General features: G+C 41.1%; 1 protein-coding gene across 1 annotated transcript in view; it reads right to left on the bottom strand.

Annotated features, from left to right (window-relative positions):
- prex2 (phosphatidylinositol-3,4,5-trisphosphate-dependent Rac exchange factor 2) overlaps nucleotides 1-26,873 on the bottom strand; it is a 416,168-nt gene that overhangs the window by 182,157 nt on the left and 207,138 nt on the right. The window contains exon 19 of the mRNA XM_078217095.1: nucleotides 17,815-17,900. Coding sequence (XP_078073221.1) covers nucleotides 17,815-17,900 — 86 coding nt within the window. The remainder of the gene's footprint in view (nucleotides 1-17,814; nucleotides 17,901-26,873) is intronic.

Below are 26,873 nucleotides of genomic sequence, written 5' to 3'. Positions count from 1 at the left end.
TTTTAAAATCACATTTGATTATAAACATGGGGGTGGAAAGAGTTTGCAGAGAAGATAGTAAGCATGATGTTTCAAATTAAGCTCCTACCCACAAGACTTGAATTAGGCAGACAGGGTTAGTCTTTCTGGGAAAATGTAAACAATGTGAATGGAGTTGTTAACATTATAAACATCCTGTTATGGCTTTATATAAGATAATCAGAATGGAAACTAATAGTGGGGATAGGGGACATGACGATACAATAAAAAAGCTGCAAGTCACTTAGATTGCAGGAACGCAAGACTAAAAGAAACGTGAAACTGGGAAAAAATTATTCAGCCTTCAGGGTGATATTGTCATTGGATTAGTAACACAGAGACCCAGGGTAATGCTCTGGGGACCAGGGTTCAAATCCCACCATGGGCGGCACAGTAGTACAGTGGTTAGCACTGCTGCTTCACAGCTCCAGGGACCTGGGTTCAAATCCCGGCTCGGGTCACTGTTTGCACGTTCTCCTCGTGTCTGCGTGGGTTTCCTCCGGGTGCTCCGGTTTCCTCCCACAGTCCAAAGATGTGCGGGTTAGGTTGATTGGCCAAGCTAAAATTGCCCTTAGTGCCCTGGGATGCGTAGGTTAGAGGGATTAGTGGGTAAAATATGTAGGGATATGGGGCTAGGGCCTGGGTGGGATTGTGGTCGGTGCAGACTCGATGGGCCGAATGACCACTTTCTGTGCTGCAGGGTTTCTAAGATTCTAAGATTTCTAAGATGGGAGCGAATGAAAAAGAAACCTGGAATTAAAAGTCTAATGATGACCATGACTTTGAAACCATTGTTGATTGTGATAAAAAAGTTCACAAGTGCTCTTTGGAGAAGCATATCTGCTGTCCTTATGTGGTCTAATCTGCATGTGATTCCAGATCCAGTGCAACGTGGTCGACTTTTAAACACCCTTTGAAATGGCCTAGCAAGCTACTCAGTTGTATCAAACCACCAGAAAGTCAAGAAAGAATGAAGAGGAGCACCTGGCATCAACTTAGGCATCAGAAACTACAATGGCAAACTCAGCTCCGTAACCCTGAAATGTCCTCCGTACTGACATCTGAACATAGAACAGTACAGTACAGGCCCTTCGGCCCTTGATGTTGTGCCGAGCTTTGTCCGAAACCAAGATCACGCTATCTCACTCCCTATCATTCTGGTGTGCCTATCCAATAACCGCTTGAAAGTTCCTAAAGTGTCCGACTCCACTATCACAGCAGGCAGTCCATTCCACACCCCAACCACTCTCTGAGTAAAGAACCTACCTCGGACATCCTTCCTATATCTCCCACCATGAACCTTATAGTTATGCCCCCTAGTAACAGCTACATTCACCCGAGGAAATAGTCACTGAACGTCCACTCTATCTATCCCCCTTATCATCTTATAAACCTCTATTAAGTCGCCTCTCATCCTCCTCCGCTCTAAAGAGAAAAGCCCTAGCTCCCTCAACCTTTCCTCATAAGACCTACCCTCCAAACCAGGCAGCATTCTGGTAAATCTCCTCTGCACTCTCTCCAATGCTTCCACATCCTTCTTATAGTGAGGTGACCAGAACTGCACACAATATTCCAAATGTGGTCTCACCAAGGTCCTGTACAGTTGCAGCATAATCCCACGGCTCTTAAACCCAAACCCCCTGTTAATAAATGCGAACACACTATAGGCCTTCTTCATGGCTCTATCCACTTTAGTGGCAACCTTCAGAGATCTGTGGATATGAACCCCAAGATCTCTCTGTTCCTGACATCTGGGAGCCAAAATTTGTAGAACCGTCCCAGAGATGAGTAAAGCAATCAGCCTGATACACTGATACCTTACAGGTAATATCCCAGACATCGCCGTTCCTGGGTATGTCTTGTACCACCAGCAGAACAGAGGTGGCTGCAGGGTGGTATACAATAGGGTGGGAGTTACCTTGCAAATCCTCAACACCGACCCCGGATCCCATGAAGTCTCATGGCATCAGGTCAAACATGGATGAGGAAACCTTCTGCTGATTACCATGCACCATCTCCCTCAACTGATGAATCTGTATTCCTCCATGTTAAACACTACTTTGCGGAAGCACTGAGCATAGCAAGGGCACAGAATGTACTCTGGGTGGGAGACTTCAATGCCCATCACCAAGAGTGGTTCAGTAGCACCACTGCTGACCAAGCTGGCCAAGTCCTAAAGGACAGAGCTGGAACTGCAGCAGTGGTGAGGGAACAAACAAAATGGAAATACATAGCTTACCTCATCTTCACCAATTTGCCTGCTGCAGATGCATCTATCCATCACAGTATCAGTAGGAATGACCATTGCATTGTCCTTGTGGAGACAAAGCCCTTTCTTCACATTGAGGATGCGTTCCATTGTGTTTTGTGGGACTACCACTGCGCTAAATGGGATAAATTTCGAACAGATCTAGCAACTGAAGACTGAGCATCCATGAGGCACTGTGGTCCATCAGCAGCAGCAGAACTGCACTTAAACACAATCTGTAATCTCATGGCCCCACATATTTCCCCACTCTCAATGAAGAGTGCAGGAGGGCATTCCAAGCGAAACACCAGTCTTACCTAAAAATGAGTGTCAAATGGTGACGGTACAACTCAGGACTACTTGCATATCGAACAGCATTAGCAACACCGCAGAGTGGATGATCCATCTCAGCCACCTCTACAGGTTCCATCATCACAATTGTCAGTCTTCTGTCAATTTGATTCATAACTGATCATAGCTGGATACTGCAAAGACTATGGGCCCGAATAATATTCCAGGCATAGCGCTGAAGAACAAAGAAAATTACAGCACAGGAACAGGCCCTTCGGCCCTCCAAGCCTGCATTAACCATGCTGCCCGACTTAACTAAAACCCCCTAACCTTCCGGGGACCATATCCCTCTATTCCCATCCTATTCATGTACTTGTCAAGATACCCCTTAAACGTCACTACCGTATCTGCTTCCACTACCTCCCCCGGCAACGAGTTCCAAGCACCCACTACTCTGTGTAAAAAATCTGCCTCGTACATCTCCTTTAAACCTTGCCACTCGCACCTTAAACCTATGCCACCTAGTAATTGACTCTTCCACCCTGGGAAAAAGCTTCTGACTATCCACTCTGTCCATGCCTCTCATAATCTTGTAGACTTCTATCAGGTCACCCATCAACCTCCGTCACTCCAGTGAGAATAAACCAAGTTTCTCCAACCTCTCCTTATAGCTAATGCCCTCCATACCAGGCAACATCCTGGTAAATCTTTTCTGTACCCTGTCCAAAGCCTCCACATCCTTCTGGTAGTGTGGCGACCAGAATTGAACACTATATTCCAAGTGCGGTGTAACTAAGGTTCTATAAAGCTGCAACATGACTTGCCAATTTTTAAACTCAATACCCTGGCCGATGAAGGCAAGCATGCTGTATGCCTTCTTGACTACCTTCTCCACCTGCATTGCCACTTTCAGTGACCTGTATACCCAGATCCCTTTGCCTATCAATACCCTTAAGGGTTCTGCCATTTACTGTATACAGTAGTCAATAAAGTAATGGAAGGAGTCATCAACAGTGCTATCAAGCAGAACTTGCTGCACAATAATCTGCTCATTGACGCTCAGTTTGGGTTCCACCAGGATCACTCAACTCCTGACCTCATTACAACCTTGCTTCCAACATGGACAAAAGACCTGAAACTACAAAGGGGAGGTAAGAGTGACGGTCCTTGACATTAAGGCAGCATTTGACCGAGTGTGGCATCAAAGATTACAGTTTTAGATTTCTGGATTCCATCCTTTGGACTCAGGAATAGTTCCCACAGATTGGAGGGTAGCTAATGTAAGCCGCCATTCAAAAAGAGAGGTTGAGAGAAAAGAGGGAACCAAAGACCAGTGAGCCTACTGTCAGTGGAAGGGAAATTGCTCGTGTGCATTATCAATGATTCCATAGCAGCGCATTTGGAAAGCAATGTATAATCAGACAAAGTCAGCATGGATTTATGAAAGGAAAATCATGTTTGACAAATCTACTAGAATTCTTTGAGGATGTAACTAATAGAGTTGACCAGGGAGAACCGGTGGATGTATTTTATTTAGACTTTCAGAAGGCTTCCAATAAGGTCATACATTGCAGATTATGTAAAGTTAAAGCGCAGAGGATTGCAGGTGGTGTTTTGAGATGGGTAGAAAGCTGGTTAGCAGACAGGAATAAATGGGTACCGCAGGGATCTGTGCCAGAACCCCAACTGTTCACATTATATCTTAATGATTTAAATGAGGGAACTAAATGTATTATCTCCAAATTTGCAGATGATACATGCAGGAGAGTGAGCTGTGAGGAGGATGCAGAGATGCTTCAGCGCAATTTGAACAGGCGGAGTGAGTGGGCATATGCATGGCAGATGCAGTATAATGTGGTCAGTAGCAAAAATTGGAATGCAGATTATTATTTAAATGGGTGAAAACTGAGAGAGGTGGATATTCAGTGAGACCCTGGTGCTCTCGTGCATCAATTGCTGAAAGTAAGTGCACAGGTACAGCAGGCAGTAAAGAAGGCAAATGGTATGTTGGCCTTCATAGCAAGGAAATTTGTGTAGAGGGTTGGGGATGTTTCACTGCAATTGTATAGAACATTGGTGAGGCTACACCTAGAGCAGGGGTCTCCAAACTACAGCCCGCGGGCCACATCCGGCCCGCAGCAACTTGAAATATTTATAAATAATAAAACTAATTATTTCCCATCGTTTTTTCCCAACCATGCGGTTGGACAGTTGACACGTGCAGTTCCTGTCCGCCGCGCTCCTTCCCATATGACCAGAGTGGTGTCGGCTTGGCGAACCCTCATTTTCAGTCAGATATACCCGTCAGTTATGGAAGGAAAAAAGAAAGGAAAAGTGGACAGTGAGTGCTGCCTGTTTAATGAAGAATGGGGTGTAAAGTACTTCTTTGTACAAGCAGGTGATAAAGCCTTGTGTGTCGTATGCAACAAAATTGTTGCAGTTTTGAAGGAGTACAATGTACGTCGGCACTGAAACCAAACATGAACCAAGTTATTCCCAATTCACAGGAACACAGCATTCGGAAAAATTAGAATCAATGCAACGCAGGTTGCTTTCCCAACAAGCTTTTTTTACGCAGAGGAGAATGAAGCTTTAACCAGGGCCAGTTACAAACTAGCTTATGCGTTGGCTAAAAGAGGAAAGCCATTCACCGACGGAGATCTCATCAAAGAGTGTATGATGGAAGCAGTGGGAAAGTTATGCCCAGAAAAAGTAAAACCGGTTCAAAATCATCAGTCTTGCGCCAAATACTGTTGCTCGTAGAATTGAGGATATAGGAAGCAATATATTTCATCAAATTTCAGACAAAGCAAGAAATTTTCAGTTGTATTCTCTCGCACTTGAATCAACTGATTACAACTCCTAGTATTCATCCGTGGCGTTGACAGTGAATTTAATGTCACACAAGAATTAGCATCCGTGCATAGCATGCACAGCACAGTAACTGGAGAAGACATCTTCAAAGAATTGCAAAAAACTGTGTTAGAATATAACCTGGAGTGGAATAAACTGCAATGCGTGACAATTGATGGAGGAAAGAACATGTCTGGGGTGAAGAAAGGTTTGGTTGGGCAAATCACAAAAGCTTGTGAGGTTGGTGGATTCTCAAAGCCCATGTTTCTGCATTGCATTATCCATCAACAAGCATTGTGCGGAAAATATGTGGATATGTCTTGCGTTCTGAAACCTGGTGTTTCAACAGTGAATTTCATTCGATCTCACAGGCTTAATCATCACCAGTTTCATGATTTTCTGAAAGAAACTGATTCTGAGTTCATTGACTTGCCTTTTTATACAGCAGGTCAATGGCTAAGTTGTGGAAAGGTTCTATCATGGTTCTTTCAGTTCAGAGAGGAAATTGATTCATTTCTCACAGAGAAGAATTGACCCGAACCACTTTTATCAAACACTGACTGGCTTTGGAAATTGGCATTTTTTGCAGACGTGACAGGCCATATGAATCAATTGAATCTGAAGTTGCAAGGTGAAACAAATTTGATTTGTGATCTATTCGCGCATGTCAAGGCATTCAGGGCAAAACTGATGCTATTTGAAGAACAGCTGAAAGTTCATAACTTGATTCATTTTCCATGTTGTGAAAAATTTCATGAAGAAAGTGAAGCAGAATTTCCTTCTTCATTTGCAACAGAAATCATTAAGGACTTGCAAAAACAATTTCAGGAACGATTTTCTGATCTTGATGGAAGCACAGATGAAATAAAGCTGTTTCAAAATCCATTTGACTGCAATGTTGAAACACTCCCAAGTCAGTTTCAAAGGAAAATTATTGATCTCCAATCAGATGACATGCTGAAAGACAAGTATAAAGAAGGAAATCTGATCCAATTTTATAAATCTTTGCAGCCTGAGCAGTTTCCAAATTTGAAGCGATTTGCTTGTGGATTTGTATCAGTTTTTGGTACAACGTACCTGTGTGAACAAACATTTTCAAAAATGAAGTATGTCAAGTCCAAATATCGAGCAAATTTATCTGATGAGCATTTGAAGTCCATTCTAATAATTGGCTCCTCAACCTTGAAACCTCAGTTCAGCAATATTTTGAAATTAAAGAAGCAGTTCCATCACTCCCATTAATCTTGTGCAAAACTTCATGATTTGTTGGTTACGATTGAAAACTCCAATTGCCAGAATTGTGTAGAAAGGTGCAGACTGAATTTATTTTTGTTTGACCTTTATTAATGGTTCAAGTTTATTTTGAATTTCTTTGCTTTGTTTTACTGAAGTTCTTTCTTGGGGCGTGTTTATTTTTCTTATTGTGTGCCACAAAATTGGGCAAATTCTCATTTCAGGTAAACATTTGTAAAATTTCAGTAAATAAAATTAATTAAAAAGTGAATAGCCTGCTTTTCTCACCTGCAGTTAAGTAATTGATTATTTTGTCAGAGCATTTGCTAATGTTTGACATTTTTACTCATTATATATCATTTCTCAGTGTAAGCACGGCATTGTTTCTTTGTAATTGTCTTATTTCTCTTTTGTTATGAATCATATTACAAAAAAGATCCAAATAAAACTTATTAATTCATTTAAATTTTATTCATTCATTTATAAAACTAATTTTTTTCTTTGGCCCGCGAAAATGTGTAAAATATACGATGTGGCCCTGGTACTGAAAAGTTTGGAGACCGCTGATCTAAGAGTATTGTGTGCAGTTTTGGAGTCTTTATCTGAGGAAGGGTGTTGTTGCTGTAGGGGAAGAGCACCGAAGGTTTACCAGGCTGATTCCTGGAATGGCAGGACTGCGATATGGGGAGAGACTAAGTTGGTTAGGATTATATTCATTGGAGTTTAGAAAAGTGAAAGGGGTTCTCATTGAAACTTATAAAATTCTAACAAGATTAGACAGGGTGGATTCAGAAAGAATGTTCCCAATGGTGGGGGAGTCTAGAACTAGGAGTCATAGTTTGAGGATAAGCGGTAAATCTTTTAAAGTTTATTTTCGTGTCACAAGTAGGCTTATAAAAACACCACAATGAAGTTCCTGTGAAAATCCCCTCATCGCCACACTCCGGTGCCTGTTTGGGTACACTGAGGGAGAATTTAGCATGGCCAATGCACCTAACCAGCACGTCTTTCAGAATATGGGAGGAAACCAGAGCACCCAGAGGAAACCCATGCAGATACAAGCAGACACCACACAGACAGTAACTAAAGCCGCGATTCGAACCCAGGTTCTTGGTGTTGAGAGGCAGCAATGCTAACTCCTGTGCCACCGTGGCACCCTGTTTTAGGACTGAGGTTAGGAGAAATTTGTTCATCCAGAGAGTGGTGACTCTGTAGAATTCACTACCACAGAAAGTAGTTGAGGACAGAGCTGTGTGTGATTTCAAGAAGGGATTAGATATACCTCTTGGGGCTAGAGGGATCAACGGATTTGGGTGGAAGAAGGCAGGATCAGGGTATTGAATTTGACGACAATTATGATCATAATGAATAGTGGAGCAGGCTCAAAGGGCCGAATGGCCTCCTCCTGATTTTATTTTCTATGTATGTTTCTCTGTGTGGAGTCAATGGGAATCATGGGAAAAACTCTGGTATTATCCTTTAAATGAATCACAATATAGGATCTGATCACAGGGGAAATTGCAGCAAAACAAACTCATTAGTTCAGAGACTGAGGGAAATGGATGCCTCAAATTATGTATTATATATGAATTCTAATTTTCCTCTTCAGCCCTCCAGTGGGCACCAAACAGCTGAAACATCTCTACATTTGCAGATGAAGCAGCCATTCAAATTTCCTACTTGGGCTGTTTGCCTTATCTGTCTCATGGTGAGATTTTAAAATGGGACAATGGGGGTAGGGCTGGAAAAAGGAGAGACTTGCAGCTGCCATTCTGATCTCAAGATCCCAGAGGGGGTTTTTAACATCCTTTGACCATATTCAGAGAAACAAGAGATGGGGCGACTCTGAGCATCCTCTTCTGGTTAATTTAAATGCCAGGAGTAGGGTTATGTCTGCCTCCCCCTCTGTAAGTGCATCACTGACAGTGCTATCAAGCAGCACTTGCTTAATAATAACCTGCTCATTGACACTTAATCCACCAGGGCAGCTCAGCTCCTGACCTTATTACAGCCTTGGTTCATACATGGACAAGAGAGCTGAACTCCAGAGGTAAGGTGAGAATGGCTGACCTTAACATCAAGGCAACATTTGCTGAGTGTGACACCAAGGAACCCATGAAAAACTGTAATCAATGGGAATTGAGGGAAACTTTTCGCTGATTGGAGTCATACCTAGCACAAGGGAAGATGTTTGTGGTTGTTGGAGTTCAATCAACTCTGCTTTAGGACATCATTGCAGGAGTTCCTCAGGGCAGGGTTCTGGGCCTACCTATCTTGAGCTTTTACCTATAAAGAAAAAATAAAAGAAAAGTTCTACCCATCTCAATAACAAATATATGGATGGAAAGGGAGGAAATTAAAAGAATAAGCACATGTTACATATTGGAAGCTCAGCAATGTTAAGGGGAAGCTTATCAAGAGTGCGCACCTCTTGGAGGGTTACTGTTTGCTTTTAAAGCTGTCTTGTGGTGAGTGTTGTCTCACTCATGCCAACTTGTGAATTTGGGAGATGTAATAGCATCCTATTGTGGCCACTTGTGTATATAGGTATATAAGTAAAGCAGAAGAAACTAGTTAAGTTGGTACTTTGCGTTCATGTGGCACACAGTCTCTTTTATCTTGCAAGATAATAGTCTGACAATGAGGTAGGATTGTTTAACTTTCCCAGCCACACAAGTTTGTGTTGGGGAGGTTTCCAGAAAACCAGCAGAGGAATTTTACTGAGAAATAAGTTTAAAATTTTGGTCTTAGAAAAAGGCTGTTTAGACATGTGAGTGGACTAACATTAATAGTTTTTGGATGCGTGGGAGAGTACAGCCATGATAGAGAATCTGTGGGTGTGTATGCGGAGCAATGTGAGATATTATTACTCACCACCAATAATATCCACGAAGATCCTGATAATCCAGATATTAATTAGGCAGTGCGGGAAAAGAAAAGGGCGATATTTTTAATGAAGTCAGGTCAAGAAGTATATGAAACACTCAAGGATTTGTTCACTCCTGCTAAACCAAAAGACATGTTGTACAATTTGTGTAAGCTTCAGCAAAACTATAATCCCAAGCTATTGGAGATTGCTGAAAGCTATCAGTCTGGAACAATGAATCTGTTAACCCACGCTGTTGGCATCGCTCCACGTCACAAATCAGCTGGTCAACCAACTGAGCCAACTGAGTTGCTCTTGGAAAGAGCTGGCACAGATATGACAGGCCAAATGGCTTCCTTCTATGCTATTCTTATGTGCTATCAATATAAGACTTGCTCAGAGAAGTAAAGAAAAAGTGATGAGCCCACCATTTATGAGATTTGCGGCAGACAGAAGGAGATAAAATCATTTTTTTCAGTGCACCATTTATGATTCCTACCTCTTGTCTGACTGTTCACTGATTGCAAAATTACTGATAGAATTTCTTACTGCTACATTAGCATCTACAAGTATGCATTTTGAAAGGTCTCCTTTACTTCTCTGAAGTGGTTTTGTCTTATATTGATAGCATATAAGAGTAAGCCCTTTAAATCTGACTCTTTCCTTCAGCAGTTAAGATGCCCATCTAGGCAGAAACTTTATGAATACATGGAAATCTATCTCATTGAAACACCAGTCGGATATTAGCATTAACTGCACGTGGAGTGGCACATTTGCCTCATATGCTCCGTTCAGTAAAATCTGGCAGACACCCAGCAGAGATCATGTTGGCTAAGTTCAAAATTAATCTTTGAGGAATCCGGAGAAGTGCTCCTCCAACTTCACAGGAACATCTGGACCACTGCCACCCCAGGCTTTCCCTCTGGCCTGCAAAATCCTCTCAAATGCCCAATGTGCAACTTACTTAACTGTCTGACTCATGATGTTTGGCATGTTCAATCTACATGGCCCTAAAGTTAGCAAGTTGTCTCTGCAGATCCATTTTGAGTGGATGGCTGGCTGATGGAACATTAATGAAACACACTGCCCCACTGCAGGCAGCCAACACATCCCATCAGCTTTCTGCTCAGGAGTCTATATTCCCACCTAAAGACTGAGTTCAAGGGTTCAAGGCAGTTAATATTCTGAATGATTGCTTCTTTCAAATAATCACAAGAACAGAACTGACAAATATGCTCTTCCGAGGCAGAATTAATTACATTGGAATATGTGTGTGTTCAACTAAAAGGGTTCAAAATAAATAAATCTTGAGAAATAAACAGCAATTATTCCACAGCACTGAGAGATAGGAAGGGCATTTGTGAGACGTTGATAATAATTATGAGGGAGTTTTGGACACTAGAGAGATATTAACAGATTAAGACTAATATAGTGCCCATTTTCAAACACTCGTTTTACTTGAAACCTAAGTAAAATTCTGAGGGGTAAATTTGGCAATTATCTGCGCAATAATAATGCTGTAAATAGTTGCCAACATGGATTCTGAAAGCGAACATCCTATTTGATCAATCTTTTTGCATAACTAGACATTAGTGTCAATAAGGCCCATATCAAAAGGTATAAGTGAAGCCCAAAGTTGAAAACTGTATTTATTCATTCATGGGATGTTGGCATCACTTGCTGGGCCAGCATTTATTACCCATCCATGATTGCCCTTAAACTGAGTGGCTTGCTAAGAAATTTCAGAGGGCATTTGAGAGTCAACCACATTACTGTGGATCTGGAATCACATGTGTGACCAGGCCAGATAAGGATGGGGCAGGTAAGGATGGCAAATTTCCTTTCCATAAAGGACATTACACACAGGCTTTTACGACAATCAACAATGTGTGACATCTTTTATAATTCCAAATTTTAAGGGAATTCAAATTTCACCATCTCCGATCCCAGGGTTTGGGTTACTAATCTCATGAAAATAACACTGCTGCACCACTTCCCCCACTTCGCTGTTAATCTCCGGAATGGTTAAGAAAATGGATTTGAAGTGGAGAACGGACAATGGAGAGGGATCATTACTGTTCATACTTTATAGAATCTAAATGCAAACAAGTCAAATTTGCAGTAGTGTACCCAGAGGAGATAGTGCAAGAAGTCATCTAAGTGGCTGAAACAATGAAAGATGAAATACAGCATGGATAAATACTGCATATTGGAAGGAAAAAAGATGAAATGCCTATTCCATGAATGGTGTTGGAATAGCTAAGGATGAAGGTGAAAGCAACTAGATTTAATATTCGATATACCCAACTGAAGTACAAAGCCAAAGCATCAGCTGAGAAGGGAAACTGAGAAAGTAAACTGATCTTTCTGGTCTCGAAGGGAGCTAAGACTGAAATTGAGACCGGACCCTTGGAATTCAGATTGGTTGTACACTGCTGTCAACTGGGGATCATAAAAGGAGCTGAAACATCTTTGTGAGGAAGACAGCTTGGAAGGCCTTTGTGACTGAAATTGATGACATATGTGCTGAGTGGACTGTTGAGCCAATTCATAAGATCTACCATTCAATGTGCAATTTACTGTGATTTGCCTGTTAATTTATGTTTAACTTATGTTGGTACTGAGGTTTAGAGTATAAGTTGTCATCCCCATTTAGCATTTGGTTTGTTTGACTTCTTTTCAGTAAAAATTGGTTTGTTTTAAACCATGGATTATGGCTTCATCCTTTCAGTAAATAACTAGGGTTTCAGACTTTAAAAAAAGTTACTGGTCTTTACCAAAATCATGTCGACACCAATGTTTCTATAATCAGCTCCTAAATATTAATTGGATCTAAATTATTTTTCTTCATGAAAGTCATGAGATTAATACATGGGTAATATGTATGACTTGTGCCAGCCTGTGCCCCCGGCACTGCCCAAGGGGCAAGGTGCCAATGAGCAGTGCCAAAGGCGGTGCCAGAGGGGTCAGGGCAAATGGGGGGACAGGGCCTGATGGGGACAGGGCCTAGGGATGATCGATGGGCATGGGGGTACCACTGCCACTCTGTATATGGATCGGTGGGGGAAGGAGGGAGGCCGATGATCGGGGGGGGGGGGGGGGGGGGGGGGGGGGGGGGTCGGGACTGCGGGGTGGGGGGGGGGGGGTTGGCCTCTGCAGCGCACGGAGTGTGGGAGATTCTTCTCTGAAATCTCACTGAAAAAAACAGCGTGAATTACTCCAGTTTTCACGCAAATTCGACACAGAATTTTTTTGGGACCATTCTGGCCCATATCTCTAAGCAGTCTGTTTTATGCATTGAAGTTTGTGAAGACATAAATTGTCTTATAGTCTTGGGTAATAGTAGGGATGGCCAAAGCATTTCAAGCTGATTTGTTGGCCTTTTTTCAATTATACAGCATGAATAACCCCAAAGGAATATTCATCCATGACCTTGCCTAATATATCAGATCAAAGCTAACAGAAACTAAGCATAATGAAGAAGTGCATTCGTGGGAAAGAAATCAAGCATGCAAAAATATTGTAAAATGCAGCCAAGGGGGTCACAAAATAAGGAAAAAAAAGTAAAAATGTATCTCTTCTTCCTGAGGCTTTCTTGAACTGGCAAGCTCTCAACATTTCAGTGTTGTCAGTGTCTATAGACAAAGCTTACATTGCTAGTGGACCCTCAACCTAAGTCATGCTATTCAAGCCTGGGAATTTTACATATTAATAAGGCTGCATATGTTAGCAGTGCAACTCTTTTGCCTCAAATCGTGCATTATAATACAATACTAATTGAAAAATATTGGACAGCTACCATTACAGCTCCCATTGGTTGCAAGTGAGATGTTTCCAGTGACATGCAAATAGCAGCATTAACCTGTGAGCATTTTGGAAAGTCCCAGACAAATGGTTTTATCTTCTATTTCCCACTGAATTACAGGATACTTTGAAAGACAAGCATCCAGACAAATTAATTTGCATTTGAAAAGTGGTGGCTAATAAATAAAAGTCAGTATGAATTTATCTTTCACAAATCCTGTTTGATTATTCTAACCGAGTTCTTTGAGAAAGTATTGGAGAGGGAGGTGAGGGCAGTGTAATGCTGTATGTATAGACTTCCAAAAAGACAAAATACCCAAGTACAGAATTTTTAGCAAAATTAAAAAAACATGAGGTAAAAGGGTCATGAATGGTTTATTTTCAGACAGGAGGAAATATATAGTAGTGTTTCCCAGGAGTCGGTATTAGGACCATTGTTCTTTCTGACATATTAATGACCTCTGCATGTGTACACAAGGCATAATCTCAGTTTAAAGATGATATAACGTTCAGAAAAGTGGTTAACAAAATGATGAATAATAGACTTCAAAAGGACATGGCAGACTGGGGAAATGGGCAGACAGGTAGCACATGAAATTTAATGCAGAAAAGCGTGAAATAATACATTTAGGTGAGAAGAATGAGGAGAAGCAATAAAAAATAATTAAACAAGTTTAAAGAGGCTGCAGAAATAGAGAGGATGCTCACAAATAATTTACGGGAGAAGAAAAAATAGAGAATTCTGTAAAAACCAAACATTTGGTATCCTTCAAGACCGCAAGAAACTACAAAGGGTAATGAAGCCCAGTCCATCACGCAAACTTGCCTCCCTTCCATTGACTCTGTCTACACTTCCCGCTGCCTCAGAAAAGCAGCCAGTATAATCAAGGACCACATGCACCCTGGACGTCTTCTCTTCCACCTTCTTCCATCGGGAAAAGATACAAAATTCTGAGGTCACGTACCAACCGACTCAAGAACAGCATTTTTCCTGCTGCCATCAGACTTTTCAATGAACTTACCTGATATTAAGTTGACCTTTCTCTATACCCCAACTATGACTGTAACACTATATTCTGCATCCTCACCTTTCCTACATTCTGCACCCTCTCCTGTAACGAAACCTCTATCCATGCTAAAATATCCATGCTCCAACCCCATGAGCCCTTATCTTGGTTATTAACCTTTGTGAGGAAATGTATCAAATGCCTTTTGGAAATCCAGATGTAGAGGTATCCAGGGTAGCTATAAGCAAATCATGTATAGTGTTTCACTACATTGTAACACTTTTTCAATCAATAAAGGGACAGTTTTAGAACATAGAACAGTACAGCACAGAACAGGCCCTTCAGCCCACGATGTTGTGCCGAGCTTTATCTGAAACCAAGATCAAGCTATCCCACTCCCCATCATCCTGGTGTGCTCCATGTGCCTATCCAATAACCGCTTGAATGTTCCTAAAGTGTCTGACTCCACTATCACTGCAGGCAGTCCATTCCACACCCCAACCACTCTCTGCGTAAAGAACCTACCTCTAATATCCTTCCTATATCTCCCACCACGAACCCTATAGTTATGCCCCCTTGTAATAGCTCCATCCACCCGAGGAAATAGTCTTTGACAGTTTTGTTAGGCCTAATGTTCCTAAAAATTACCAATAGTTGCTACAAGAGAGATTTCATTTCTGAAATATACACAGAAATTGCAATGAAAACAATATCAAGAATTAAGGAAAAAAGCTAATGTACACATATTAATTGAAAATGTCATAAACAATTGGCAAACGGTAAGAGAGATAACCTTCATGAGAACAGGATGACATAGGTGTTACATGGAGTGCAACAAATAAATGGAAGCTCCATAAAACCAAAATGAACAAAACAAGATGTTACTCTCTCTGATCATTAATAGTCAAGTAATATTCTTGCAGTTGAAGCTTTAGTTTGTGGGAATATAACAATTCGGTTTGTTAAAATGCTCTCAGTGGGCATATTGCTTCTGAGGTTAAAATTGGTAAGGATTCATATTCATCTTAAACAATAATAAACTTTTTTGAGATTGGTTAATAAATTTCAACTTACTTTTCTTTCAAATCCATTTATTGTGAACTTATACAGTAAATGGCAGAACCCTTAAGAGTATTGATAGGCAAAGGGATCTGGGTGTACAGGTACACAGGTCACTGAAAGTGGCAATGCAGGTGGAGAAGGTAGTCAAGAAGGCATATGGCATGCTTGCCTTCATCGGCCGGGGCATTGAGTTTAAAAATTGGCAAGTCATGTTGCAGCTTTATAGAACCTTAGTTAGGCCGCACTTGGAACATAGTGTTCAATTCTGGTCGCCACACTACCAGAAGGATGTGGAGGCTTTGGAGAGGGTACAGAAAAGATTTACCAGGATGTTGCCTGGTATGGAGGGCATTAGCTATGAGGAGAGGTTGGAGAAACTTGGTTTGTTCTCACTGGAACGACGGAGGTTGAGGGGTGACCTGATAGAAGTTTACAAGTTTATGAGAGGCATGTTCAGAGTGGATAGTCAGAAGCTTTTTCCCAGGGTGGAAGAGTCAATTACGAGGGACATAGGTTTAAGGTGCAAGGGGCAAGGTTTAAAGGAAATGTACGAGGCAGATTTTTTACACAGAGAGTAGTGGGTGCCTGGAACTGGTTAGCCGGGGAGGTAGTGGAAGCGGATACGGTAGTGACTTTTAAGGGGCGTCTTGACAAATACATTAATAGGTTGGAAATGGAGGGATATGGTCCCCGGAAGGGTAGGGGGTTTTATTTAAGTCGGGCAGCATGGTTGGTGCAGGCTTGGAGGGCTGAAGGGCCTGTTCCTGTGCTGTAATTTTCTTTGTTCCATAATGTAAGGACAATGTCAAGTTACTGAATCAATCAACACTTTGACAATATGAATCATAGAATCATAGAAACCCTACAGTGCAGAAGGAGGCCATTCGGCCCATCGAGTCCCACCGACCACAATCCCACCCAGGCCCTACCCCCACATATTTACCCGCTAATCCCTCTAACCTATGCATCTCAGGACTCTAAGGGGCAATTTTTAACCTGGCCAATCAACCTAACCCACACATCTTTGGACTGTGGGAGGAAACCAGAACACCCGGGGAAAACCCACGCAGACACGAGGAGAATGTGCAAACTTCACACAAACAGTGACCCGAGCCGGGAATCGAACCCGGGACCCTGGAACTGTGAAGCAGCAGTGCTAACCACTGCGCTACCGTGCCGCCATGTTCACAAAATAAGCAAATAGTGTTTCTCTTTCAGCTTTTTGGAGCTTGTTATTTTTGTAATGTTGTATAATATAGCAGTTGCTACAATGTAAGGAAAATATTCAAAACAAAAATACAATAAAACATCAATGAAAAGAAATTTCCATCACAATATATACAGCAATACACTGAAGAGCTTTGTTACAAATGCTTGTCGCAAGATTTGATCAACAATAATGCTGAAAGACCAGCAGTGCACTCTTGATATACTGAACATTGATATTCCCATGTATCATGGTTCCATTCATGAGAGTAAAACTGCATTGACTTTTGCATCTATCTTTCAAAGTAATTTGTGACTCTACTTTTCTTCAGTAATTTGTCCTTGTTTATTTATATTACTCCATACTGTCCAGTTGACAACCTGGAGTCAAAAGGTGTTGCCTATACCTGCAACTATGTTTAAAACTGGCTTAGCCTTTCCTTAGAAAATCTGCAAAATCTGCCACACCTGCCACAGGCCTCAGCAGCACCAATGGACCACTGCTCATCTCTTATCTGACTTACATTCAACACCTGGAGTCAATCATTATGTCGAATAGTCAAAAGCAAAATAATCAACACTTTTCTTGTCTAAATAGCTGGGATTGTCTATTTGATTGAAGAATGCATTTACAGTTTTGTTACAAAGGAAGTCTTGTCCCATAGTCTGTATTTTTTTAAATGGAGAACAATTTGTATAGTTTTGATATATCAAAAATATAAGGCAGAAAGGATGCCCAAGAACAACTGATATTATCAGCTGTTATCTGTGTTACGATAATCAAATCAGACTTCTTAGCCACTCCAATGTTTCTGGTGGCTTACAAAAAAAACTCAACTGTTTGTTCTGAGAACAGATATCTGTTATATGAAAATGGATGTTGTTTGACTGAAGTCACATGCTTTTTAAATAAATTGATTTAAGTGTGTTTGCAGTCTTCTTCGGTTTACAAATTATAATTTATCATTGATAACAAGACTTCAAAACTAATTAATAACAAATGTATACAACACATTCACAGAATACAAGTTACAAGTTTAACAGCAAACCACATGAAGGAAAATAACTTGGCACTATCCACCATTGAGAATGTGCACAAGGCTTGAGGTTGGTTTAAAACAATAGCTGAAAATAATTTACCTTTAACTGGCCTCAGGGCACAGCTTTTAACCAGCTGCTTGTAAGTAGTGTGTGTTAATTATGTCTAGAAAATATTTTAATTTTACCTTGGCCAACAGCATGCACAACTGATGGACCAAACCCTCGAATCTGGAATCCAAGTCCATCTGCAGAGTCTGGAATCTTTATTGTCCTGATCAAAGAAAAGTTCACCAGCTATTTAATGCAGTTTTATGGCAAACGAGAAATATAAATGTTTAAAATTAAATAAAACATTTAACATTGGTTTCCAGAAATGCACATTATGTCATAGATTAAATGAAAAATATTTACAGGGCAACAACAATTAATTAAGGTAACTTTTGTAAATGGGTTAACACTATACAGAGATTCCAAAACATTTTCCTTAATGTTATGATGTTTCTTGTGCCTCTCTCTTTATGTCCCATGGCTCAAGTCAGAATGAAGCAGGCATTTTTTTTCAGACAAACAGAACATGCTTGGAATGAACAGATCAATCAGTACCTCTGCAGGCCAGTTTACAGTGAATGTGACCATTCAGAAGAACTGAAAACTAAGAGGCAAACACATATATATGGAAATGAATCACTCTTGGAACACGTCTGCTTTTATACTAATCCAGGTCACTTCAGTTCATGGGACATAAGGGATGATTTTGCTTGATGATTTTGTTAGAACATAAGAACATAAGAAATAGGAGCAGGAGTAGGCTATCAAGCCCTTCAAGCCTGCCCCGCCATTCAATAAGATCATGGCTGATCTGATAGTGGTTTAGTTCCACTTACCCGCCCGCTCCCCATAACCCTTAATTTCCTTATTGATCAGAAATCTATCTACCTGTGACTTAAACATATTTAACGAGGTAGCCTCCACTGCTTCATGGGCAGAGAATTCAGTTAAGTAATAGACAAAAGAAACAGAAAGAAAGATTTGAAGTTATGTAGCACAGCGTCTTTCACAACCTCAAAATGTCTCAAATGCACTCTATACCCAATTAAGTAATTTTAAAGCATATTGTCAGGAAAACATTGGTGTCATGAAAGTGTTAGGAAAATATAAGAAATTAGAATCTTTTCTAGTGATAACATTCTGGTTGTATATTTTAAAATGACAGAAAATTAAGGCAGAGACAGAATGGCTGTGTGAATGGGACTGGATTTGATATATTGGCGAGCGCAGCAACACTGCCAACAGATTTTACCTAAGGCAAGTTAGGAACAATGGGAGGCAGAACATGAATGGATTTGAATAAGTTAATGTTTCAAAGGAAGAGATACAAGGTGTGAAAGAGAGGTGTGAATAAAGTGTGTACTTTGCATTTATATTCTAATCAAGAAATCAAGGTAATTAAGTCTGAGTTCTGAAGAAGTTAGGTCAGATAAGGGAAGTTCAAAGGGGAAACTGTATTTAAGAACATTACCAGGTGCTATTATCTTGCTATGAATATGCTAGTGCCCCAAATTAGTTCGACACGTCTGCTTTTATACTAATCCAGGTCACTTCAGTTCATGGGACATAAGGGATGATTTTGCTTGATGATTTTGTTAGAACATAAGAACATAAGAAATAGGAGCAGGAGTAGGCCATCAAGCCCTTCAAGCCTGCCCCGCCATTCAATAAGATCATGGCTGATCTGATAGTGGTTTAGTTCCACTTACCCGCCCGCTCCCCATAACCCTTAATTTCCTTATTGATCAGAAATCTATCTACCTGTGACTTAAACATATTTAACGAGGTAGCCTCCACTGCTTCATGGGCAGAGAATTCCAAAGGTTCACTACCCTCTGAGAGAAGAAGTTCCTCCTCAACTCTGTTCTAAACTGACTCCCCCTTATTTTGAGGCTGTGTCCTCTCATTCTTGTTTCCTTTCTAAGTGGAAAGAGTCTCTCTGCCTCTACCCAGTCGAGCCCCTTCACTATCTTATATGTCTCTATAAGATCTCCCCTCAGCCTTCTAAACTCCAACGAGTACAAGCCCAATCTACTCAATCTCTCCTCATAAGCTAACCCCCTCATCTCCGGTATCAACCTGGTGAACCTTCTCTGTACTCCCTCCAAGGCCAATTCATCCTTTCGCAAATAAGGGGACCAAAATTGCACACAGTGCTCCAGTTGCAGCCTCACCAGTACCTTGTACAATTGCAGCAAGACCTCCCTGCTTTTATACTCCATCCCCTTCCTATCTCCATCTTATCTTAAGGAGATATCGAAACATGTATAGAGGGCTGTTTTTAGACCTCAGCTAATAGCAGGAATAGTTCTTTACCTCCCAGTGACAAGTATCTGTGAAGAAAGCCTGTCGTAAAAAGCAAGTTGCTGGTTTTATCTCAGAAACAACCCACAAAGAGATGTAACAGCTTGGTGTAGTAACTGTGACTGGACTTTAACATATTTGGATATCTATAAGGAGTTGTGGGGAAAGGTAGCTCTGAAGACAGTTAAGTTTGTTTGGAACTGTTTAAATTCGTGATACTGTGTATAGCCACATTGTCTTAGTTAAATGTACTTTTAGTTTACTTTATTATTTTATTTCCAAATAAACATTTATTTTATAAAAGCATTAAAAATATCTGGTAAATCATTCTCTGGATTTCAAACCTCTCCTCATTTTATACCAAATTGTAAAAATACAGTTGAAAGCAGTTGTTTCAAGTTTCCCTTCTGGGATTTGAACAATTCAGCATTTACCACCAGCCATGTCTTTAACAGTGTTCACCTTTATAATATTGGAAAGGTTCACACAGCCAGCTCCCGCAAACACAATGTGATAAAGGTCAGATCATCCATTTCTCATTAGTGATGTTGATTGAGGGATAAATGTGAGCCTGGGTACCAGGAATAACTCTTAATTCTCTTCTTCAAAATAGTACAATGAGATCTTCATGTTGCAATTGAAAAATGGCACATCTGACAATGCAGCATTCCCTTAACATTGTACTGGAAGTCAGGTTAGATCTTTGTGTCAAATCACAGGAGTGAGAGTGGCACTTGAACACACAACTGAGTGAGCCAAGGAAAGGGGAAGAGGCAGGAGAGATGGAAATGATGGAAAACTTGAAGATCAGGTATGAAATTAAAACATACCTGTTGAACATCATGTGCATTTTTTGAGTTGCCAAGTTAATTACTGTAAATTTGAAAAAAAGCTTCTTTAATATGGTTAATACTAGGTAGCAAATATATATTTGTTGTTTACAAAGAATAGAACTAAAGTCTTATGTTATGTCAACTCAAACCAGAGGGTGACAGGGTGCCTAGGTGAGAGATGAGTAATAATTCTGAAACTTTGTATTGAGCTTCGTTGCAACAATATACAAGGTCAACAAGAGAGTGGGAATGGGTATCAGAATTGAATTAGTAAGCCACAAGTCATTTGAGCTCATACTTGTGGACAGAGGAAGCTGTTTGGCAAAGTGTTTGCCAAATCCCCGTTTAGTTTTCCCAGTGTTGAGGGAGCGCATTGTGCTCAGTGAATACTATCAACTGGTTTGGAATATGGACACCCCCAACCCACACACATATGGGTAACCTTTCCCCCACCCATGGATAGGGGAACCACCCCAATGGAGCTCCTCAGAGGGTTCACCAGCACTGCAAGTGAGATCGCCCTGGCGAGATTCTTGTTTTCCAGCTCAAATGGGATTTTGCGCCCGTGCCGCCATTTGCACTCATGGCGGGCACAAGATCCCTCCCAAAGACTGTGTGATGATCACCCCACCAATGTTATGGACAGGTGTAGTTGTGGTAGGTAGATTGGTGAGTGTAAGGTCAAGTAAGACTTTCCCCACTTGTTTATTTCCCTCACCACCTGCTGCAAACCCAGTTTTGCATATATACCCTTTAGAACTCAGCCAGCTCAGTTAGTAGTGGTGTTTAATGAACCATTCTTGGTGATGGATATTGCAGCCAGCTCTGTCGGTATAGGTACGAATGAACCTCCCAGTGCTGGACATTGTGGCCAGCTTGGTCAATAGTGACGCTAATGAACCACTCTTGGTGATGAATATTGTGGCTAGCTCAGTCTGTAGTAGTGCTAATGAACCAGTCTTGATAGTGAATTTGTTGTCCCCCACCCAGAGTACATTCCTTGCCCTTGCTACCCTCAACGCTTCTTCCAAATGTTGTTCAACATACAGGAGTACTGATTCATCAGCTGAGCAAGGATGCTCGACATAAGCTGAGAAACCACCTACTGACTATATTTGACATGATGCCATCACTATGCCACCACCTCTGTCCTGCTGGTGGGACAGAATAATCAAGGAATGGTGAGAGAATTTCCTGGGACATTGGCTATAAGGTATGCTTTGGTAAGTATAATTACATCAGGCTGTTGCTTGACTAGTCCATGGGACTGCTCTCCCAATTTTGGCACAAGTCCCAAGATTTAGTCATGTGGATTTTATAGGTCACAGGCCATGGCTGCTGTTCACATTTCTGTTGTTCCATGCTGGATGGTTTGTGCGGTTTTATTACATTCTGATTTTTCTAACACAGTTTGTACAACTGAGTGGTTATAATCCATTTTAGAGAGCTGCTAAGAGTCAACCACATGGAGTCACGTGTATGTCAAACCAGGTAAGGACAGGAAATTTCCTTCCTCAAAGGACATTAGTGAACCAAATGGGTTTTTACAACAATCCAATAATTTTATGATTACCATTGCTGAGCCGAGCTTTTAATTCCACATTTTCATACATTAATTGATCCAAATTGCACCAGCTGCCGTGGTGGGATGTGAACTCGTATCCCCAGAGCATTAGCTTGTCTCTCCAGGTTACAACTCCAGCAAAATTACCACTACACCGCCAGCTCCAAAACTGCAAGAATAGGATGTGGAATGGAAATAAGCATACTCCAGACAGATGTGGGATTTGGTGGATATGTCATCGATGTTAGCAATGATAACTGCCAGAGATGGTGAAAATTCACAAGGCCAGAGTAAATGGAAGAAGCAGTAACACATAGTTATCAATGTAATAGATTTTCCCTCCAAGTCTTTCCCAATCTCACTCCTCACAATCTTCCATTCTGAAGTTGTTTCTTTTTGTAGTCATTACTTTCCCTCATAACCCTAAATCTTCATTATGTTATGATCCCTTTCATCAAGGTGTTCCTTGACCATGATCATTTCCTAGTTACTTCCTAATGTCAGAGGTGTACACTTTCTCTTCATTGCAGCTACAGAATATTCAATTCCCAAGTGCAACAAAGAGGAAATGGAGCTGCAGATCTGTCATGTCAAATGTTCACTCTCTTAATGCTGCTCTACATTTCTGGGAAAGGTGTCCCAAAATAGACGGGAAGGTGCTTTTTTAATTCATTCATTCATAAGATGTGGCATCGCTGGCTGGACCAGCATATATTGCCCATCATTAATTGCCCTCAGGAAGGTGGCTGCCTTCTTGAACCACTGCAGACCATGTGGTGTAAGGACACCCATGGTGCAGTTAGGGAGGGAGTTCCAGAATTTTGACCCCGCGACAATGAAGGAACATTTCCACGTCAGAATGATGAGTTACTTGGGCAGGAACTTCCATATCTGTTGCCCTTGTCATTTGATGGTAGCGGTCATGGGTTTGGAAGATCCTGCCTAAGGAGGCTTGATGAGTTCCTACAATGCATCTTGCAGGTAGTATACATGACTGTCATTAAAGTCTGGTGGAGGTAGAGGGATTGAATGTTTGCGGAAGGGGTGCTAATCAAGTGTGCTGCTTTATCCTGGATGATGTCAAGCTTCTTGAATGTTGTTAGAATTCCACTCATCCAGGTAAGTGGAGAATATTCCATCACATTCTTGACTTGTGCCTTGTAGATGGTGGACAGGTTTTGGTGAGTAAGGAGGGGAGTCACTCGCCAAAAGATTCCAAGTCTCTGCCTTGCTCTTGTAGTCACCGTATTGATATGGTTGGTCCAGTTCAGTTTCTGCTCAATACTCACTCCCAGTATATTGATAGTGGAGGAATCAGCACTGGGAATGCCACTGAATGTCAAGCGGTGAAAGTAGATTCTCTCTTGCTGGTGATGGTCATTGCCTGGCATTTGTGTGACAGGAATGTAACTTGCCACTTGTCAGCCCAAGCCTCGATATTGCCCAGGTCTTGCATTTGAAAATGGGCTGCTTCAGTATCTGAGGAGTCGCAAATGATGCAATCATCCACAAACATCCCAACATCTGACCTTATGATGGAAGAAAAGTAATTAACAAAGCAGCTGAATATGATTGAGCCTAGGACTCTACCCTGAGGAAGTCCTGTAGTGATGTCCTGCAACTGAGATAATTGACACCCCCTCCCCGCTCAAACAACCAGAACCATCTTCCTTTGTGGTAGATATGACTCCAACCAGCAGAGAGTTTTCCCCATCGAGTCCCCTTGACTCCAGTTTTGCTAGGGCTCTTTGATTGCACAATTAGTCAAATTCTGCTTTGACGTCAAGGGCAGTCTTACCTCACCTCTGGAATTCAGCTATTTTGTCCAAGTCTGAACCAATGTTGTAATGAGGTTATGAGTGCGTGGCCCTGGCAGAAGACAAACTGAGCATGAGTTAGCAAGGTACTGCTAGGCAAGTGCTGCATGACAGCACTGTTGATGCACTTACAGCATCAGGAAGAACCACCCTGGCATTTAAATGAACCGAAGAGGATGATCATAACCATCCCATCTCCTGTTTCTCTGAATATGGTCAAAGGATGTCAAAAACAAGATTAATTTTTTAAAATGACATCAGTGGGCCTTGCCCTGGAATGCTGTATTTGCCAGATGGCCTGGGGGACTTTAAGAAACCCCTCAAAGATGAACAGATAAAGAAAGCATGTTGAACCTCATCTCCTCTGGGATCTCATGATCAAAATTGCAGCTTCAAGTCTCTCCTTTTTTCCAGACACTCCTCCCCACCGCCCCATTTTAAGATCTTGCCATGAGACAAGTAAGGCAAATAGCCCAAGTAGGAAATCTGAGTGGTTGCTTCATCTGCAAGTGTACAGACACTTCAGCTGTTCAGTGCCCACTGGAGGGCCGAAGAGAAAAATCAGAATTCATATATAATACATAATTTGAGGCACCCATTTCCCTCACTCACTGAACTGATGAGTTTGTTCTGTCATGATTTTCCCTGCAGTCACATCCTGATATTGTGATTCATTTGTCATTCATTCATTCAAAGGATAATACTAAACTAAAGAAAATCTTCCATTATAAAATGCATGTTTTTTTATTTGATTCTATGAAAACACTAACAAATATAATTTAGCTAGTGCCAGCTGTGGCTCAATTGATAGTATTCTCATATCCAAGTCATATTCTGGGTTCAACGCCAATTTCCGGACTTGAGCGCAAAAATCACTGCTGACAATCCTGTGCAGTGCTGAGAGGTGCTGCACTGTCATCTTCTGGATGAGATGTTAAATTGAGGTCCCAACTGCTTGCTCAGGTGAATTCAAAAGATCAAAAGGCTGATGCCCTCAATACTTAACACTGTGATTCATCACAAAAAAGCAAATCATCTGGTCATTATCACATTGCTGTCCGTGGCTGTTTGTTAAACGCAAATTGGCTGCAATGTTTCACTTCAAAATGACTTAATTGGCTGTAAAGTGTTTTGAGACATCCAGTGGTTATGAAAGGTGCTATATAAATGCAAGACTTTTGTTCTTGTATTCTGAATTATTAAATAGTACTACATATTTGTAAAGCTTTCATAGTAAATGAAGACAAAGAATGTAATTATACTCAATTCCTGCCAGCATTGATTTTGTTTTTATAAATATCATTAGGGAAAGTGTTATATCATTGCAAAATGAGTTTTAAAATATTACAATCGTAGGTTTAAGGGAAAACAGGAAAATTAGATAACAGCAGTAATATTTATTTCAGGTGTGCCAGCACTTCAATAACCATGTGCTGTCCATATGACACGAGATTGAAAATGACACACATATAAAATGATAGAAATTGTAATAAATTACATTCCCTAAATATCATGCTCATTTTAAGACTATTGCACTGAAATAAAAATGAAAACAAATAATATACCTAAACTAATCAAAATAGACTCAGGCTGGAATTTTCTGGCCTTACCCACCTTTGGGATCTTCGGGTCAGGCTGGAAGTCAATGGACTTTTGGCTGGCCCACCGCTTACCCTGTGACGAGTCCTGCAACGGCATGGCCAGAAAATCCCAGCCTTAGTATGTCATTATTCATTAGAAAAATACCTCCCCTCGTGTTCAATTTCAGACAGAATTATTGCTGCTCAGCAAAATTGCTTACTTTTGTCAGGAGCAAAATATAAAATTATTTTCCTTAGGACAAGCCTTCTCTTGTACCAGCAAAGCGAATAAGGATTGGGTCCCAGACATTAGCCAATATCAGTCTAAGTTGGTTTCAGGGAACGCCCCTGAAATCAATCACCGCAATTTATCTTCTATTGGTGTTCTTCTCGAGCAACAACAGTTCAGTTCACAAACATTATGGGTACACGCTTACAAACCACCATTCTATGGTGTCACTGTTGTGCTCTCAAAAGCTACATACATATTAAAATAATCATATTTTGGCTGGCTGCCCAGTCAAAGTCAGCACTTCCATTATCCTAAGGTTGGTCACGGTAGCAGAATGTACCTGATTTTTCTTTCATCCTTTTACTTCAAAAGAGTTTTCACAAGTGTTGGAATCAGTGTCAAGCTGTGTGCTGCTGCAGGAGGCTGATGCCGGGAGGTATTTTGACCACCTCGTTGTGAAACAGCAAGTAGTCAGCCTCCAGCCCTGCTTCAGCCTATTGGAAGAAAAACAATTCCGAAATCTTCAGAGATCACTGAAGACCATCTGAAAAGATAGCGATCAACCTCTACTGCCCAGTTTCTTTGTGCAATTCTTGGCAATGGGCATCTTCCAGAGAAGTTCTCAGAAAATGACAGCAGCCTTATGCTATGACTTTTGCACCATTTATGTTAAATTAAATACTTCTGACAGTTTCTGATGAGAGGTCCCCATGAAATGCCTGTCAAGTACACAGGAGGCAGAAACCCAGCATTACAGGGCTTCACTACTAGTGCCATTAGTATATTGGCAATTAGTGCACTTGGAGTTCAGAACACAAAGATTAGCCCTGTGTCTCTTTACATATTTTCTGCACTTTCAATATTTT

The sequence above is a fragment of the Mustelus asterias genome, chromosome 7 (genome assembly GCF_964213995.1).
Source record: "Mustelus asterias chromosome 7, sMusAst1.hap1.1, whole genome shotgun sequence".
NCBI lineage: Eukaryota > Metazoa > Chordata > Chondrichthyes > Carcharhiniformes > Triakidae > Mustelus > Mustelus asterias.
The sequence above is the reverse complement of the archived record's forward strand: the minus strand, read 5'-3'. Positions and strand labels throughout refer to the sequence as shown.